Genomic DNA, 20,564 nt, shown 5'->3' on the forward strand with positions numbered 1-20,564 from the left:
TGTAAGCTTAATTTTCTTGCAAATTCAAACAAGAATTTCACATATTATAAATGTGAAATGTGGGGCTGGGGTTGGGGGTTAATATGACCAAGATATTTTCTTGACAAGTTTTGGGAGAAACACTGTGCTATATGAGGAACTATAATTGGTTGGACTATGAAAATACTTTTACAGCTTTATGTAAAGCTACACTATACTGTATTTGGATAAGTTCACCTGTAAAGTCAGCCTCAGTTGATTAATTGGTCTTAATTGGCATTTTTCTTTGGCACTTCCTTAGTTGGAGGTTGTCTTTGCACTGGACCATAATGTTCAAAATCACCAACCATGCATCAGCAAGCTGAAACTCAAAAGTTAAAAGTGGTGCGTCTTTGTTTCTCATTGCAAAATCTTCCCTATAAGTGGTTCTTTGAAGTTTCCATTCACATGCACACAAGGCACTGTTTTTAAGACCACCCCTCTTATTAGGGGGATCTTCATATGCATTTAAGGAGAAACTCATGATATATGTGCTTTTGTAACTAGCCTGAGAGCTTACATACTTGGATATTTTTTATTGCTTGTTTATGCAACAGTAATGAGGTCAGAAACAGCACTTACAAAGTCTTACAACTGCATTGCGTCCAAGAGAAGGGCTGCGACAGATAAAATCTTTATAAAATACCACCTTTTAGATGTGGCTTGCACTTAGACTGAGAAAGATGAATGTGATGTACATCAGTGGAGACTGCAGAAGGGGTCACACAAAGTTCTCTGCTGCATGTCTCGCTTCAACCTGTAGATGGAGCTATAGCACTGTCGAAACACACCTAAACACACACTCGGAGGGGCCGTGGACAAAAACAGGCATTTGTTGAGAGAAGACCAACAAAAAATCTTATGATAAGCATTTAAGCTAAAGTACTTTCTTACACTGCATTACACAGAACAAAACAGACTCCTAAAAGTTTCATAGGAGCATTACCTAGCCTCCTATTAACTGGCCAAAGTTACTGTGGTTCTGAACCCTGCAGTTTCAAGCATTTTCAATAAAGATGAAAGGGATTGAAGGGTGAGGAAAATAAGAGATGATTTACACATGAAAGCTGATTTGGAGCTTTGCTGTCGTTAGAGTGTTTTAAGTATTAAAGTAGAATTAATATTTTAGCATATGAATTTGCCTCGTCTGCCAGTAGTCTGGACTAAAAAGGAGAACCGGTGTGTGTTTGTGCGTGTGAGTGTGTGTGTTTGAGCTTTTTTCACCTCCTTTTTGACACTGCCAGGTAGCAAGCGGTTTCGACATCATTTGACAGCCTGTGAAATGCTGATTGCTTCACATCACAGACTGTAAAGATGGCATCTGATGAATGTTTGATGCTGTGCAGCTGTAAACACAGTTGGCAGCTGTGACGGAGTGTTCTCTGTCTCTCTCTCATTCTCTCTCTTCTCATTTCTGTCTAGCAGAATGGCCAGCACCACATGATAGCAGGACGGGGTCTGCGCTGGTTTCTGGGTCCTTGGGAAATGTTATAAAGTGTCGGACACAGTCTAAGCTATTAACTGGCTTACCTAGACTGATTATATGCATTCCCACTACCTGATTCGCTATTCTAGTTAACTTGTGTAATGTACTCTGGAAAACGTGATAACATTGATTCCCTTGATGTTTATTTTTTTTAATTTTTTTTTATTTATTTTTTTTTTATATTCCGGGTTCAATACAAGTTAAGCTAGATCAACAGCATTTGTAGCATAATGTTGTACCAGAAATGTTGTACCACAAAATGTACCAAAAATAATTTAGACTCATCCCTCATTTTAAAAAAAAAAAAAAAGAGGTAGAAATCAATATTATTACAATGAATTAATGTGAATGTGGCCAATAGAGGGTTTAAAGGCAGAAATGTGAAGCTTATAATTTTATAAAAGCACTTCATTTGAGCTGTAAAGTTGTTTAAATTGCCATTTACCGGGATGACAGGGTTTATGGCAATACAGTATATTGTCATGGCAACAAAGTTGTCAAATATTAACACACATTGTTTCCATCTTGTGGGTATACTTTTGAAACTTACATTGTAAGTGCCTCACTGTAACCCAGATTTTTTCTTTTTTTTAAATTAAGGATTTATTTATTTTGGGTAATAAACATTATGCCACAAATGCTATGTCGATTGAGCTTAACTTGTATTAAACCTAAAATACTCCTTTAATTTTTTATTAGATATTAGTTTACTGTTGAAACACTAGCATTGCTGGTCACCAACATATGTTGTGTTTTGGGTGCTTAGTCCCCGCATGCCATGCTGGTGTCCCTACTAAGCTTCTTAAAGGAATAGTCCACCCAAAAATGAAAATTCTGTCATTATTTAAATCACACTCATAATGTCATGTTGCACATCTGGTCATGAGACACAATGAGAATCAATGAGGGTTAATGTTATTGACATTTTTTATTTAAGCACTTTATTAATATGATTTAATTTGAGAGTGATTCACATCTTAAATTTCATTCTGAACATCACACAATTTGATTGTAACGCTTCAGAAGACTTGGAATATATTGCATGTGTCGTATCGATTAATTGTACTTTTACTGTGTGGTTTTTTGGTGTTTTTTTTTTTTTATTATTATTTTATCCTTTTTTAAGCTTGACAGACCAGAGTCAATATTCACTTACATTATTAGCAAATAAACACTCTGAAGACTTAAAAACCAACCATTTGTTTTCTACTGAATAAAGAAAGACATTTTACAGGTTTACAGCAACATTAGGGTGAGAAAATAATCAAAGAATTTTCATTTTAGGGTGAACTATTCCTTTATAATCTAGCTTCACCAGCAAGATTGCCTTGGTCAGCTAGCTTCACCAGAAGCTGGTTAACAAACATGTTTTTGTTTACTTTTACATCAGCACAGCTGTGCTGGTCTACAAGCAAAACCCCTTCCAAACCACCATGAACCACCAAACCAGCTTATAAATTCATATTGAGCTAGTCTTTTCAGTAGGGGTCTGAGTTTCTTTTGCCTCACCTTTATTTCACTTCAGTCTGAAAGTTTCCTTGGACAACTACATTGAAACCATTGTGTGTATGTGTGTGTGAGTCCCTCTGTTTACATTGTGGGCTTTAAGGAACTGTCAAGGAGATTTTGCTGTGAATATGACAGGAGGACGAACCCTTGAGAGTGATATATGTGCATGGGCTCTTCCTGGAACTCTTGAGGAAAGGATTAATAATTAAATAGGTGGATTTGAGCGGCCACTAACAGTGAAGTGATGGCTGGAGTTTTGATAGTGTCAATGTTGTTATTCAGATGTGTATGCTCTGTGTCATTGTAGCGCTCCTGAGGCTCAATGCTGAGTCTGCCGTGACCTTGCACAACGCCCTCTTATCCTTCACACTGACAGTACTGCCACTGACAGCTCCTCCATTCACACAATCCTCCCTTCACTCAGTGTCCATTTACCACTTAATATTTTCACATAAGCATACATGTGTTTTACATATATTTTGATCTCCCTTTATAAATGTATTGATATTAGAAATATATATTGTTTTTTATGGACAAAAACAATTATTTTTAAATACCAACATATCCAGTGTTGGCTGTAATTTAATTACAAAGTAATCTAATTACGTTTTTAGTACAAAAAGGAGTGTAGTGCATTGCATTTCAAGGTATTGTAATCAAAATACAGTTACTGACTTCCAATTAAGTTGATTAATTTTATTTAATTAATATTTCTAAAACAATATTATATATTATGTTCTATGAAGAATACATTTAAAACATAAAATATGTTAATATGCACATCTGTAAGCGTTTTATGACAGCTGAAGGGTGTGTGCCTCCTAACATGCCAATCAACAAGGAGAAAATAAAGACATTACGTTTAATTTGTTTAGTAGAAAAACAAAAGCTTTCTGTAAAAAGTGTTTTAGAAAGTAACTTAATAGTAATGAGTAATGTGATTACTTTTCTGATGAAGTAATCAGTAAAGTCAGTAATCTGATTACAATATTAGAGTAGTAATAAGTCATTTGAAATTAATTACTTTTGAGTCACTTACCCAACACGGAATATGCAAAAAACAATTATTTGTAGCACTTTCTAATTGTGGATAGTTTTAAACTACCAATTATTTTTATTTTTGATTGTCCGATAATCAATTTGCAGAATTTTAATTATTGTTTTATGTCTGCAATTTCTATAATATAAATATATATATATATAAAAAAAAAAAAAAAATGATATATTACTAAACCAACATGGTCTCATGAAATTTATGTGAACATTTTTCAAAACTGAAATTACATTCTTCATTCCACATTTGGCTGCAGTTTCAAAGTGAAATGTCCAGCGGAGGGCACCAAAACCGAGAGGAACGAGGTTGTAATCAGAAGAGGTTTTTAGGTTTTAATGAGTAAAATTTACCTGCCTGACCTAAAACTATACCCTAAACCTAACCAATAGTGTCCGAAAAGATAAATGAGAGTTTAACAAAACAGACATCCTTAACCAACAGCTACCCCTAACCGATAATGTTTTAAAATGTAAATTCAAAGAAAAAACAAACAAACCATGTAATTCCATTTTCCATGTCTTTGACTGGATTCGAACCATGGCTGTCAAGCTCAAAATTCAATGCTCTATCAGATGAGCTACCAAGCGAGCTAATAATATAAAAAATACGTGTGTATATGTAGGTGGGTCTGTAATACAAGTCTTAAAATATTTCGTTTTTCAAATCATGCATTAAAGGAAAAGTGTTCTGATATCATAACATAGTGGGGGGAGAGTAATAGAGTAAAAAATAAAGTTTTATAAAGTCATAATCAGCAATTTTACTTGTGATTTCTGTAAAACTTAATAAAACACACAGTTGTTGTAGTGCCTCTAGTGCTCATTTCACCAGGAAACTGCAGCGAAATGTAACGGCATGTAAAAGTCAGTTTGCAAAAATGTACTGTATATAATGTTCATTCTAAGAGACCAGGTTGCACTAAACTCTGAAGGTGAACAGCCTGCTGTGCAAAACCAATTTTGGGTTGAATAATTATAAAAAGTAATACATTAAAATAAAATAATTTAAGTAGATACATTTTAAAATATATAAAAAATATTTAACAAAAAGTTCATTAAAATAAAATAATTACAAGATCTGCAAGAGATACTTTAAAATATTACGTTTACCTGTGAGCACTGTTGTTTGATGCTAAGTACGCAGGAGTGTAATTCCGTTGTTGGGGGCTATTTACAGAAACCTACCAGATGGCGCTATTTCTCAGTAGGCTAAATATATATTTGAGAATTGATAACCGATTAAGTGCAAAAGAGTGACAATCAGTTAAAGTTTTTGGTCAGTGTGATTAACTGCCATACAGTACAGTACATATCGGTCAACCTGATTATCGGTAGCTTTCTAATGAATATATACAGTATGTACTGTTTGTATACAGTTTATTTCTTATTTGTGCAGTTCACATGTTTACATATGCATTGTTTTTTTCTTTTGCATATTTTGTATATATTTCAATATCCTTTTTCTATCAGTGCATAATTTGCTGTAAACATCCTTTTCCATAAACATCTTGCATTCCACTCTCGTTCTTTACCCATTACTTCCACTGAACAAACACACACTGCGTGGTTGTAATGACCAGCACTAACACGCTCACCACCTCCCCAGTCACAGTGGACAGCTCTCCCCGGGCACCCGTGGCCACAGCCTCGTCCACTGGCCGTGACGTATGTGTGTGTATGGGTGTTTGAGCGTCTGTGAGCTGAGCTGACACTCGGAGTGCTGCCTGCCTTGGGGGTGAAGGCTCGCATGGCAGATCTGTCACCCAGGAGGTCGCTGAATGTTAACGCTCCCAACATGGACTAAACACTGGTGGCCAGTGCGGCAGGGTGGGGTCGGTATGCCAGCCGCTGACAGGCACCACAGGGCTCAGTACACTGCCCTCGACACCGCCGGTGACAGAGAGAATTTTATCTCTCCCTCTCTCACTTTCTCTCTCTCTCTCTCTCCCTCCCTCTGGGTGCATAGTTCACTCTAGCATTGCTCTGATAAAAGACACATTACGCAGTTCTGCCGCTGAGAATCACAAACACAGATCATACACTCACAGCCTGCAGCTTCACAATCAGAAAACACATTCCAACACACACACACACACACACACACACACACACACACACACACACACACACACACACCAGCGACAGTTGATCTGTTTCAATAGGATCACATTGAGAATTATTAGTTTTAAGAAGCAATACAACAGAAAAAAAAAATCGTAATCAGTATTTTGTCTTGTTTCCCTGTAAAAATATCTTTTTATCTTCATTTAGAAGCTAAATGATACAATTTGAATTAAGTTTATATTTCTTAACCCAATGACAAATTGTTTTTTTCCTCTCTGTTTTAAGAATAAATCTAACTTAGTGAGGCTTATGCTTAAAACATATAGTTGTCTTTCAATTTTAGATTTTCTTCTTTTTATTCCTATTACAAATGTTACATTTGGCTTATACAATCCATTATCTAAAATGACAATTTTTAAATAATTTATTTAAAACATTCATTATCATGTTTAGGAGAGTTCACACATTCATAATGTGTTTATGAATTAATAAGCTATAATTTAATTAGTAAGATGCTAAACTATTCAGCATTGCAGTTAATCAACTTTAGAAAATAATTATAAAATGTAAAAAAGTTTAAATGTTAAAATAAAATAAATGCTTATATGAATAAATTAATTAATTAAAAATAAAACATTACTGACAGACTTTCAGTTTTTGAGGAATGTTATTTCTTGTGTCGAACCTGCAACGGTGTATATATCAGTGAATAATGGAGATATTCTTTAAATCTGATTTTACTTTGTTGCCTTTGCATCATTCGTATTTGCACTCTCTCTCTGTTCATTCAGCATTAGCCTGGTTGCCCACCTGCTCTACCTATACTTTTATAGGCTCTACCTATACCTATAAAAAAATTAAAAAAATAATATATATATATATATATATATATATATATATATATATATATATATATATATTATTTTTTTTATTTTTTGCCCACTCTGACCTTTTCTTTTTTTTTCTGTTTCAAAAGTGTCTTTTTCTTTGCAATTCTTCCCATAAGGCCTGCACCCCTGAGTCTTCTCTTTACTGTTGTACATGAAACTGGTGTTGAGCGGGTAGAATTCAATGAAGCTGTAAGCTGAGGACATGTGAGGCATCTAATTCTCAAACTAGAGACTCTGATGTACTTGTCCTCTTGTTTAGTTGTACATCTAGCCACTCACATCTCTTTCTGTCCTTGTTAGAGCAAGTTGTCCTTTGTCTTTGAAGACTGTAGTGTACACCTTTGTATGAAATCTTCAGTTTTTTTTTGGCAATTTCAAGCATTGTATAGCCTTCATTCCTGACATCTGTTGCAGGGCTCCCTGTTCTTCTATTCTAATCTTTTCTATTTGGAAAAATAATGTTTTGGAGTCTAACATTTATAATTCCTATTGACACACTAAAGCTGAAGATATAAATAACCATCTTAAGACAAATGCTTTTGTGAAACATCTTATGTGCCTAAGATTTTGCACAGTACTATATATATACTGTATATAAGCCTGACCCTCACACCCTCTAAACTTCTGAAAGCCTACAACTTGCAACATGTTTCATTGGTCTACATTTTCAACAGTTTTGAAGCATGACACTTCCAACCTTCCCCAATAAGCTCATGCTCTCTTTTTATCCCCATTTCTCTCTCTGTCTCTCGCTGTTGCCTATTACAGACATGCCTGATTGTAACATCCACTGGGGCCTTTGATTCACTATAAATATTGTGTCATTTTTTCTGTATTTTAATGAAGATACCAATGTAGGTTACTCACATTGCCCTCCATTTCACCTTGGAAAAAAGCCAGAGAAAGAGGGAAAAGTGTGGCAACGCTGTAAGGATCCTCCTCTTTTCATATTAAAGTTGCCCCGTTTCATCGAAACTCTCTCACACATACACATTAAGCCTGCAGCCAACAGTCAGTCTTGTTAGATTCGCACAGATATGTTCATGTAATCTGGCATCCATACACAGCTTCTGTCTGACCTTCATAAGGCAGACTGGCACTGCTGTCGCTGTTTGCGTCTCTCTGCAAGTGCTGCGGAAGATAAATGCATGTGAGGGACTCGAACTCCCCCTCATGGTCTAGTTAGTGCTTACATTCTCTGAGAGGGTATGCACACATAATAGATTTTCTTCTGTCAAAATGCACAAATCTGATATGTTAATGCTCTGAGTGGCATAACAAAGTTAACCATGTAAAGTGTTTCTTAAATATGTGTTCATCAGAGGAGATCACTTAATATGTTTTAATTTGCTTCAAATTCAAATTGTTGCAAAGCACAGTGAGATTTGGTCTGGCGTCATGATAAATCAAAACAGTGTTGCATTTTTAATGCATGTCTTCTTTCTGTGTCCCAGTCTTACACCAGTCCTTTTTCTTGAATGCTTAATGTTATCTCACTAATTCTCCCCTTCCAGCAGTGGTTCTCAAGTATTTATGGACTCCCGACTGCTTAATATTCAAACTCCTTTACAGGACATGCTCCCTACTCAGTTTGTCTTTCTCTCCATGTTTATTAACACACTGAATGAATTTATAGAGCTCTTATGAAAATGCTTTTAGCTAAACTAATCCCCCTTTATGAACTCTGGGTTATTTCAGCCTGTCAGCGTTGTGTCCTTTTGTATACGTAAGGTAGTTGATATACCGTACAGTGGGGTCCAAGAGTCTGAGACCACATTGAAAATCTGGGATTCAAAATCTAATATAACCTGGTAATATACAGGAAGTTTAGGATTTTAAACATTTCTAAAACAAAGAAACATTGTGATATAAAATTACTAAGTATATTATATTAAGTATATTAACTTGTGAATAATAAGTTATATAATAGAAATAATTATAAATAAAGTAAGATACTGCACCATTCTTGGTCACTAGTCAAATGTAAGCAAATTTGTTACATTTTTGGAACTAAATGATATGTACAGAATGTATGTTTGTAATGAAGATAAAGGGTGTGAGAAAAATATAAGCATTTTTAGCAGTAGTCTCACTTAAAGGTTTAGTTCACCCAAAAATTACAATTCTCTCATCATTTACACAACCTCATGTCATCCCAGATGTGTATGACTTTCTTTCATCTGCTGAACACAAAGATTTTAGCAGAATTTCTCAGCTCTGTAGGCCACACAATGCAAGTGAATGGGTGCCAAAATTTTGAAGCTCCAAAATCCACATAAAGGCAACATAAAAATACTCCAGATGACACTGGTGGTTAAATCCATATCTTCTGAAGCGATATGATAGGTGTAGGTGAGAAACAGATCAATATTTAAGTCCTTTTCCCCTCACTTTTTGGTGATTCACATTCTTCGTGCATATCGCCCCCTGCTTGGCAGGGAGGAGAATATATGACAAAAAAATGACTTAAATATTGATCTTTTTCTCACCCACATGTCATGTCAGAACACATGGATTTAACCACCGGAGTCATATGGATTACTTTTATGCTCCCTCTATGTGGTTTTTGGCACCCATTCACTTGCATTGTGAGGACTTACAGAGCTGAAATATTCTTCAAAAATCTTAATTTATGTTCTGCAGAATCAAGAAAGTCATACACATCTGGGATGGCATGAGGCACTCTTTTTATTATCTTGATTCTCACTTTTTATATGGATGGAGGTTATTGTACTCCCACAGTTAAGCATGTTTACATTTAGCAGTAGCTGTGGAGTGTTTTTTCCAGCCCTCCACACCACTTGTGTTTAGTCTGTCAGTAAGTAGTCTGGATTGGTAGCCTCTCTCCACCCCTTTGCCGTTTAATCAATTTGCAGGATTGTATAAACTCTTAGTGAGGGCGTCTTTGTCCTTTTGTTCCTTCTGTGGCTCTCCTCTCCCCCCTCACAGGAGAGCGTGGGTGGCGTACTGCTGCCAGCCTGGCTTCAGCTTCAGGACTTATTTTATTAACACTTTTAATCACTGAGTGCTTTATTATTAGGTATAGGAATTTCTGACATGGGGATCTTCTCGAGAAGCCTCAGAAATTAATTTAGTGGAATCATATTAGCTGCATGGTAAAACAAATCCATCAGGTAGTTCTTAACCCTGCTGGTGGAGTCACCCTGCTTAGGGCTGGGCTGGTCTTCTGATGATCCTTACAGGTGCCTGAGGAGAGTGTATGTCCATCACCTAGTCCACTCCATCACACACTGTTAGTTTTTATTAATACAAATCATCTTGCTAACACTTTAAAATAAGGCTCCATCTGTTACATTAGTAAATGCATTAGGTATCAGCATTTTTACAGCACTAGCTAATGTAAATTTTATCAAAATGTTGTATTGTTAGTTCATGTTAGTTCAACAGAATTAACTTTAATGCTGTGTATACAAGTTAATGTACACCGATCAGCCACAACATTAAAACCACCTGCCTAATATTGTGTAGGTCTCCCTCGTGCCGCCAATACAGTGCCAACCCGCATCTCAGAATAGCATTCTGAGATGCTATTCTTCTCACCAAAATTGTACAGAGTGGTTATCTGAGTTACCATAGACTTTGTCAGTTGAACCGGTCTGGCCATTCTCTGTTGACTTCTCTCATCAACAAGGCATTTCCGTCCACAGAACTGCTGCTCACTGGATGTTTTTTGGCACCATTCTGAGTAAATTCTAGAGACTGTTGTGTATGAAAATCCCAGGAGATCAGCAGTTACAGAAATATTCAAACCAGCCCATCATGGTATTCACAACAGTAAGGTTATCTGTAACATCTATAAAACAAAAGTTAACATAATTTATGTGGCTAAATTATTCTGACATGACTGAGTTTGAAGTCCTTTCATCAGGTTCTTGTTGATTTAAATTCAGTCATCTCTTGGAATTTCTGTAGGCAAACAAAACCAGTTATATTTTCTTACACTCCAAAAATATATTTTAGCTTAAATGTTTTTTAAGCTAAAGGACTGACACATTTAGGAATGACTTGATTTCTATTTCATCTTTAAAAAGGTGTATTTTGCATTTGCCCTTATGATAATTTAAATGTATGTATTCATAAATTAGTTTTAACAGTGGTGTTTGTAGACCATAGTAAGCACATGGAAGCATGGATTTTCACTACCATGGTTAGATGTAACATAATTTCTATAAAACAAACTATGGCAGTTTTGTAATTATAAACAGTAGGCCTACTCTAAACACATTTAAAAACAATTTATACAAAATATAAGTTGTAACAAAAATTTATTATGTTCTCTCACTGATACATTGTGTTTTAATGCACTTGATGAGCAGTAAAACATCACTGCTCACCTGTGATGTCTACAAGGAAAACCATTTTTATAGCTGGATTTACGTTTCAGTGTAAATTAACTCTAAGGTCTGGCAGGTTTCACTTTGTCCTCTGTGTCCTTTAATCACTGCGCTGCGCTAATAAACCATAAACCACTTAGCAAAGAATTAGTCAAGTCTGTTTAGCAGGAGCAGTGCTGTATATGAGGAGACAGAAAGGAAGAACGCTAACTCTGCTTATTACCATGCTGTCTGGAATACTGGAAGTCATTACACCATTCTGTACTCAAATCTTTTTGTGTAATGACTTCTTACTGTATATTTTAACTTTGTACCTGGCAACCAATCTCCTACACTGTGCTTGAATGAGACACATAACATGTGAGATAATAAAATAACTTCAACTCAACTCAATTCAGTATTCCATATCCATTTATTTACTTATTTGTTAGTAGCCATATACTGCAATAAGTGAGATAACGTACAGTCAGTCAATCATTATAGCAAAATAAACGTATGCATGACATAAGACCTCTTTGCTTCGCATTGGGATCCTGATCACCCTACAGCTGACTGTACATTTTCCTTGTTACTTATTAACTAGAGGCTATCGGAAGTCTTGGGAACCATCTTTATGTCTGAATGAAGGATTCAGAACAGCTTTCCAGGATGTACACTGTTACATTTTATTAGCACTGGGAAAAACGGCATTTACAGTAAACCCATCACACTTTGACACACTCTCACACACTGATGGGGACAAAGTGAAGACATTTCTGGCAGTGTTTTGTTTATCCAGTCATTTACTTGCTACATTTAGACAAAAGGCATTATATTTCCATGCACTTTTATCTTGTCCACCAAGCCTGTGAGCAGTTGAGCAGCAATTTGCATTAGTGGATGATAATGAATACCTGTGACAGATTCTCTCTCTAGACTCTGCAAATGAATGGTCCTACTGTTGACTCACATGGGAAGACAGAGACCAGGCAATTAGACTTTAGTAGTTAATGTAGAAGCTTCTGCAGGCAGGGCAAATGGGTTCAACATTCCTGCTGGGCTCTTGCCAGGTTTTCTAGTCTCTATCTCGTTCAGACTTACTCGCTCAATTTCTAACTCTTCTATTATTAAAAGGTAGGCTATCACTAATAACAGCTAACCTGTTGATGAGCCTGTAGAGTTTATCTGATGGTTAGTATGGAAAGGGGTAGTGGGCCCTCAGCAAGGGGTCCCAGAAGTGGAAGTGACAACAGTATAATGCCATTAACTCCCAGACAGAGTATTCATATTGGCTTTATTCACTCAGTCAGTGTTTGAGATTGACAGTTGGTATTTACTAATAGGTATGACTCTCAAATTGTCCTGTTCATACGAATAACCAAAGTCAAGACCCTGTTCTATTCTTGTGATAGCTTTGAACAACAACTAACCATAGAGTACATATCAAAGATCATAGCACCAGAAAGTCTTATTACAAAAGGCCAAAGGCTTATTGCAGCTTAAACTGGCAAAGAACCACCCACATAGACAGGAAGATCCATCTGACTGGCATGCAAAGCAATCAATCACAGTTCATTTTGTTACCATGTATCATTTAGGGGCAGGTTCTCTGAGATATTGTATACCTTAATATAAACCAGTGTGGAAAAATAAATAATTTAAATAATGGTGCGTCAACCTTCACGAGCAATTGCACAGATAACAAATGGTGGAAAATGTGTCTTGGTACAGTCATTTCAGACTCTTTCAGAGACAACTAAGAAAACAAAGCAGAATATGAAGTTCTGCATGTCGATATCGAATTGACTTGCTACTGTGTTCTGAATATCTGTAAAATATTGTCACTTACCAGCCAAATTTTGGCAAATGCAATGATTGTTTTATCCTCAAAAGTGCTCGTTGTATCAACCTGGTGCTTTATAAACACAACTCTGTTTCCAGGCATACTAATAAAAAGGTCCGGTATCCTTTTACTCTTGCATCAAACCAGCCAATCAGTTTAGTGTTTTTAATATTTGTGAGCGATATGCATCAGACAGTTAGTGCACAGACAGTGGGCAGACTTTATCACAATTGACACAATGTTATTTAATTTATTTAACTTGTCAAATTGAGCAACAGTTCATCTGTGTGCAGAATAGACACACTGTATGACATGCCGCAACTAGTTCTCCAGTGCGGTTCCGTACACATAGCACAGGCTAACCAAACTCACTCTTAAAATGTTTACATTTGTCACTTCGGTTATAGAAAGCGGTTGTCACTCTTGTTCATAACCGAATTGTATCTGAACAGAACTGTATTTAGCACTCTAAAACAGGAATGACAGCCTTATTCTGCTGCAGATTGTAAACATTCATATTTATCCTTCATGGGTGCTGGCTTGACTGTAAGTATTCACTTTGAATCTTTACACTTTTCACTTCGAATCTTTAATCTAGAACAGAATAAATAAGGAATTAAAGAGATTCAGCCATCTCCTTTTATAATACAGTGTGTCTAAATTTGTAATGAATTATTAAAGAAAGACCCAGATGTGTACACTGTTGTTGTTGTTCTGCCTAGGGGAGGTTGTTGTCCAAGTGCTCTGTGCATTAAGCACGATTCACATATCTCTGGTGGCTCTGTTTTGTGTGTGTGTGTGTGTGTGTTTGTGTGTGTGTGGGCAAGCATGTGTGAAAGTGAACCTAGCATGGAAGTGGTGGTAGGTAGACTGTCCCCAGAGCAGGATGTCTGGCCACTGGCTGATGTGACAAGGACATGCTGGTACTGTACTGGAGCTAAAGTAAGGCCTGCAGACCCAGTCTAATTTAAGCTTGTCACAGACTTAAGTCAAACATATTGTCTCAAACAAGCCTTTAGCTTGCCACGTAACGTTCTGAGTAGAGGTGCAATGGTACAAGTCCTTTTCTATGAGCTTATATTGACAAATTAAAATTAAAAAAGTTCTAGGATTTGGATTTATTTATTTATACTCTTGTTGCATACATGCTGTGCATTGAACCAGTATTTTATTATGGAAATACCCTAATGAAATGCAATCATATATTAATTGGTTGGCAGGTGATAGATACTGTTCAGATTACATTAGCCAGACCTACTAAATGGCTGATATTTGGCCATTTTGGGATTATTAAGCAGGCATGATAACAGTGCAGACTGTGTCAGTTCCAGTCTACTGGCAGCTTTGTCAGAGGATAATGCACATTTGTGTACATCACATTTCCTATTATTAAGTTGCCATTATAGCACCCATCCTGCTCTCTAGATATCGTCATCAGCCTTTGAGAAATAGAATACTTGTGCTAATAATTTATTTATTTATTTTTAGTTACAACACAAATTCAAAATATCTGACAAAAGTGATGAAGCACCAAGTACCTTTGGAATATCTACCTTTATTTCCTATTCCAGATGTTCCAGACAAAAAAATACAAATAAATGTATCAATTTAATAATAAGGTCTAAGGAACACTTTTATTCTGCCACTTAAGTATTTGCTGCAGTTTACTTTCCATAGCTTACAATACATTTGTCCAATGTAATTCATCTTTAGTGTGCCTATTTGTAATTAAATAATAATGCAACTTTCACATATATTTTACAGTTATTTAAACAAAACTATTTTATGCATAATTTTAATACTTATTATACATTTAAATGTTTATAGTTTTTAGAAAAAGAGAAATAGGCTACAGTATAGTACAGTAGGCATACAATAATAACTCATTGTGGGGGTGTATGTGGTCATTGGAAGGTTGTGTATGCACATGCAGCCTTTCTCCAGTTCTCAAACACCTCAGATAATGATACAATCTATTACATTTTCTACTCAGGGAGAGATCCTAATTTATTATAGCATGTTATAACAATGTCATAACTGTTCTGAACTGTAAAAGTTCATACAGTTGTAAGTTGTAAATTATAGTTTATGGTTTAAAAATAATTCAATTCGTGGCACAAAAGGAGACGGGAGTAAATGATGACAGAATTTTTATTTTTGGTACAGTTGACTAACCCAGAGTTTTTTTTTTTTTTTTTTTTTTAGAAATGCATGCTAGAGGAAATGCATACTGTATGTGTGTGTATGGGCAGCATTGCCAAGTGTGCTGTTTGTGATTCTCATACCCTGTTTGTTACCCTCTCTCTCTGTCTGTCTTTCTTAGATATTTGTGGTGACAGTATGGCTCTGGGAGCTGTTCATGTTGCCTCTCTTTCTCCTCCTGCTCATTGGCTGGAACTACTTCCACATCACACCAGGCATGGCCAGCTACAGTCAGGACCTGGTGAGTGCTGCAATCTCGCCCACTCAGCTGCACGGAAAATGGTCCCTTATAACTCACAGGATTTAGAAATGACAAGTGTCAGTTTTAAACCTCACAGATTCTTTTGAAGAATAATTGGGAATTATCAGATAGACAACAGTCTGCTGATATCTAATATAATTTCGATAAAAAAAAAAAAATTGAATAAATAAATGGCCATAACATAGTAATCTGAGTTGAAATAATTGCATTAGATGTAAGAGACCGCAGATTGAAAAAAACAGTACAGACATCTTTACTTTTTTTTAAAACAATATTTTAAGTTTATGTGGTTTAGGGTTGCAACAACTAATCCATAATAATCAGTAATTAAAACAATTGACTACAAATTTCATTCTCAGTTAGTTGGATATGCACTGTGGCACAGAGAACCTCCAAAAGTGACATCACAGTAGTGTAAAACACATTTGTATTATAAAACTTATTTGAAACATGGTGAAGGTGAGCTAAAGTGGAAAGAGCACAACTCAAATTGTCCAAAGCATGTGAGCACTTTATATTAAGTGCTTCAAAGAAGGTCTAAAGCATATAGTTTAAAGGGTTATTTCACCCAAAAATGAAAATTCTCTCATCATTTACTCACCCTCATGCCATCCCAGATGTGTCTGACTTTCTTTCTTCTGCAGAACACAAATTATGATTTTTAGATGAATATTTCAGCTCTGTAGGTCCATACAATGCAAGTGAATGATGCTCCAAAAAGCACATAAAGGCACCATAAAAGTAATCCATACGACTCCAGTGTTTTAATCCATATCTTCAGAAGTGATATGATAGGTGTGGTTGAGAAACAGATCAATATTTAAGCATTTTATTTTTTTTTTGCTTGAAATTCTTCTCCCTGCCCAGTAGGAGGCGACATGCATGAAGAATGTGAATTACCAAAAACACAAGAAGGAGAATGTGAAAGTGAAAGATAAAAAGGAGATTGACTGAGCATGGAGGAGAATTTAAAGTAAAAAAGGAATTAAATATTGATCTGTTTCTCACCCACACTTATTGCTTCTGAAGACATTAATTTAACCACTGGAGTCTTATGGATGACTTTTTTGCTGACTTATGTGACTTTTGGAGCTTTAAAATTTTGGCACCAATTCACTTGCATTGTCTGGACCAAAAGAGCTGAGATATTCTTCTAAAAATCTTCATTTGAGTTTAGCAGATGAAAGAAAGTCATACACATCTGGGATGGCATATGGGTGAGTGAATAATGAGAGAATTTTCATTTTTAGGTAAATTCATTCCTTTCATTTGGGTTGACCACAGAGTGATACGAGAGACATGAAAGCTATGTTGGAAATTGGTAGGACAACAGTCAATTATACAGTTTTGCATCATTATGCAAAAATATTTCACTGATGAATGTACGGATTGATCAGAATCAAGTATTCAAAAGAGCCATGTAATAAATTGATATAATGTATCCCACATCATCTATTTTACACAACCAAACACAGGTAATATCATAAAAGGGATAGTTCACCCAAAAATGAAAATTCTCTCATGATTTACTATTTTTACGATTTACCCTCATGCCATCCCTGATGTGAATGACTTTCTTTCTTCTGCAGAACACAAATTAATATATTTAGAAGAATATTTCAGCTCTGTAGGTCCTCATAATGCAAGTGAATGGGTGCCAAAATAATAAATAAATAAAATCCAAAATCCACATAAAAGCAGCATAAATGTAATCCAGTAGTTAAATCCATGTGTTCAGACATGATATGATAGGTGTGGGTGAGAAACAGATCAATATTTCAGTCATTTGTTATCATAAATTCTACTCTCTGCCCAGTAGGGGGTGATATGCACGAATAATTTGAATCACCAAAAACAGAAGAATTAAAATGGGAAAGTGAAAGTGAAGTTGAGATTGACTGAGCAGAGATGAGAATTTACTGTAAAAAAAAAAAAAGACTTAAATGTTGATCTGATTCTCACCCACACCTATCATATCGCTTCTGAAGACATTGATTTAACCACTGGAGTCTTATGGATTACTTTTTTGCTGACTTATGTGATTTTTGGAGCTTCCAAATTTTTGCACCCATTCACTTGCATTGTATGGACCTACAGAGCTGAGAAATTCTTGCAAAATTCTTCATTTGTGTTCAGCAGATGAAAGAAAGTCATACACATCTGGGAAGGCATGAGGGTAAGTAAACGATTAGAGAATTTTTCTTTTTGGGTGAACTAACCCTTTAATGTGCATTTTATGCACAAACTTTTTCTACAGTATTATTAAAGAGCATTAATTTGGTAATTAGATCCATATTGCCTATGAATTCAACATTTACAAAGATTAAAGTTTTGGTGATGCTCCTATCACCTCTTTTAGTGAAAGTTAACATTGCAGTCGCAGTTTGAGTGACCTCCATCTCTACTGGGTTTTATAAACCACATTTGTCGCCAAAGTCCTTACACAAAATACATCAGCTCTTTGTGCACCAATAGCATCTCACTGCCATGTTTCAGGCTTGGGGCGGGGCTGTTCTCTCTGGCAATTTTAAAGTTTGCATCACCTTGTGCTCACCCCATGGCCTAGCTAAAACAGAGTGCTGCTCCATGCCAGAGCTACAATCAATACCCAGAAAGGGTCATGGATGACTTGGTAGGAAGTGATCTAGGCACCCGAACAGCCGAGATTAAATGTTTTCCTTTGGTTTCAGGTGCATATGTAAGTGTGTGTTTGTGTTTATGTTGGGTAGAAATGAGATTGCTTGGTTGTGACATTGCTCTTGTGAGAAAGGCCCCTCTCATTCACCTCTTCTTTTTGTGCTAGGTCACCCGAGAGGCAGTTGCTACGGCAACAGGGCCTCTCCCAATGGGGGTGTATATGTACAAGTGAAGGTTTCATTACGAGGTGTTTGTTAAAAAAAACAAATGCTCCATTGCCCACGTGTGTCTCAATCTAACCCTCTCTCTAACTTTTGCAGGAGAGCATGTCCATGGTGGAGGACGAGGACGAGGATGAAAAGGTATTTTACTTTTATAGAGCTCCCTGTGCTGCAACTCAGGACTGCAACTTAAATACGTTCAAAATGAGGACAGACAATTCAGCAAGCACATCTTCCCCCTAGTACTTTCACACCAGTCCTGTGGGAATTCTCTCTCATACGACAAATTGATTTGGTTGCTTTGCTCTGGTCCTTTGAAAACAGAAATAAGCACAGAACGGCATCATTAATTGAAGTTTGCCTTCCACTGGGGAATAGAGGCATTGTAAGGATTTTGCAGCAGGCATTGCTAAATAGGGAGGATGGACTGTAGTTGAACTCCCACTTTTAGCTTTAAATTTTTTAATGCTTAAGATGAGTCATTAGACTAATTACAAATTCTCACAAATCTGCTTAGATCCATTTATTCAAAAAATATTCAGGCATTAGGAAAAAAAAAAAGCAGTACAGACATCTTTACTTTTTTTAAAACAATATTTTAAGTTTATGTGGTTTAGCGTTGCAACAACTAATCCATAATAATCAGTAATTAAAATAACTGACTACAGATTTCATTCTCAATTAGTTGGATATGCACTGTGGCACAGAGAACCTCCAAAAGTGACATCACAGTAGTGTAAAACACATTTGTATTATAAAACTTATTTGAAACATGGTGAAGGTGAGCTAAAGTGGAAAGAGCACAACTCAAGTTGTCCAAAGCATGTGAGCACTTTATATTAAGTGCTTCAAAGAAGGTCTAAAGCATATAGTTTAAAGGGTTATTTCACCCAAAAATGAAAATTCTCTCATCATTTACTCACCCTCATGCCATCCCAGATGTGTCTGACTTTCTTTCTTCTGCAGAACACAAATTATGATTTTTAGACGAATATTTCAGCTCTGTAGGTCCATACAATGCAAGTGAATGATGCTCCAAAAAGCACATAAAGGCATCATAAAAGTAATCCATATGACTCCAGTGTTTTAATCCATATCTTCAGAAGTGATATGATAGGTGTGGTTGAGAAACAGATCAATATTTAAGCATTTTTTTTTTTTTTTGCTTGAAATTCTTCTCCCTGCCCAGTAGGAGGCGACATGCATGAAGAATATGAATTACCAAAAACACAAGAAAGAGAATGTGAAAGTGAAAGATAAAAAGGAGATTGACTGAGCAGGGAGGAGAATTTAAAGTAAAAAAAGGACTTAAATATTGATCTGTTTCTCACCCACACTTATTGCTTCTGAAGACATTAATTTAACCACTGGAGTCTTATGGATGACTTTTTTGCTGACTTATGTGACTTTTGGAGCTTTAAAATTTTGGCACCCATTCACTTGCATTGTCTGGACCAAAAGAGCTGAGATATTCTTCTAAAAATCTTCATTTGAGTTTAGCAGATGAAAGAAAGTCATACACATCTGGGATGGCATACGGGTGAGTGAATTATGAGAGAATTTTCATTTTTAGGTGAATTCATTCCTTTCATTTGGGTCGATTGCCACATCAGGTGCTGATAGATTGCGTGTGCTGTTTTATGCACTCAAGATAGCAAATAACCCCAGCTTTCTCCCATTTATATTTGCTTTTTAATAATAAAATATTGATATTTTCTGGCAAATACAGGCCTTTTATTGGCCAATTAACTGATTTATCGAAGATGTGTGTGCATGTGCATGTGAATGGTTCCCTGACAGCAGTCACAATGGTCAAACACTGAATGCTGAGTGTTGAATAAATTTATAATGAGGCAGGACAGGCTCATAATCATTTTAGTCTACGCTGTCTGGTCCAGACAAGAATGGGTTAACAGGAAGATAATGTGATATTTCTTTCTGACTCGGATGTGCGGAAGTGCGGAGCTCTGAGCCTCAAAGCGCTGACCCCTGAGCTATATGGCAGGGCCTAGGATTCATATCCATAATGTGCTCAGTATATTCAG

At 36.1% G+C, this 20,564-nt stretch overlaps 1 protein-coding gene across 2 annotated transcripts in view; it reads left to right on the plus strand.

The window, feature by feature from the left end:
* LOC127417137 (multiple C2 and transmembrane domain-containing protein 2-like) overlaps positions 1 to 20,564 on the plus strand; it is a 74,762-nt gene that overhangs the window by 36,237 nt on the left and 17,961 nt on the right. For both annotated transcript variants that reach the window (XM_051656848.1, XM_051656846.1), the window contains exons 18-19: positions 15,521 to 15,640; positions 18,619 to 18,660. In XM_051656848.1, coding sequence (XP_051512808.1) covers positions 15,521 to 15,640; positions 18,619 to 18,660 — 162 coding nt within the window. The remainder of the gene's footprint in view (positions 1 to 15,520; positions 15,641 to 18,618; positions 18,661 to 20,564) is intronic.

Source organism: Myxocyprinus asiaticus, chromosome 26 (genome assembly GCF_019703515.2).
Source record: "Myxocyprinus asiaticus isolate MX2 ecotype Aquarium Trade chromosome 26, UBuf_Myxa_2, whole genome shotgun sequence".
Taxonomy (NCBI): Eukaryota; Metazoa; Chordata; class Actinopteri; order Cypriniformes; family Catostomidae; genus Myxocyprinus; species Myxocyprinus asiaticus.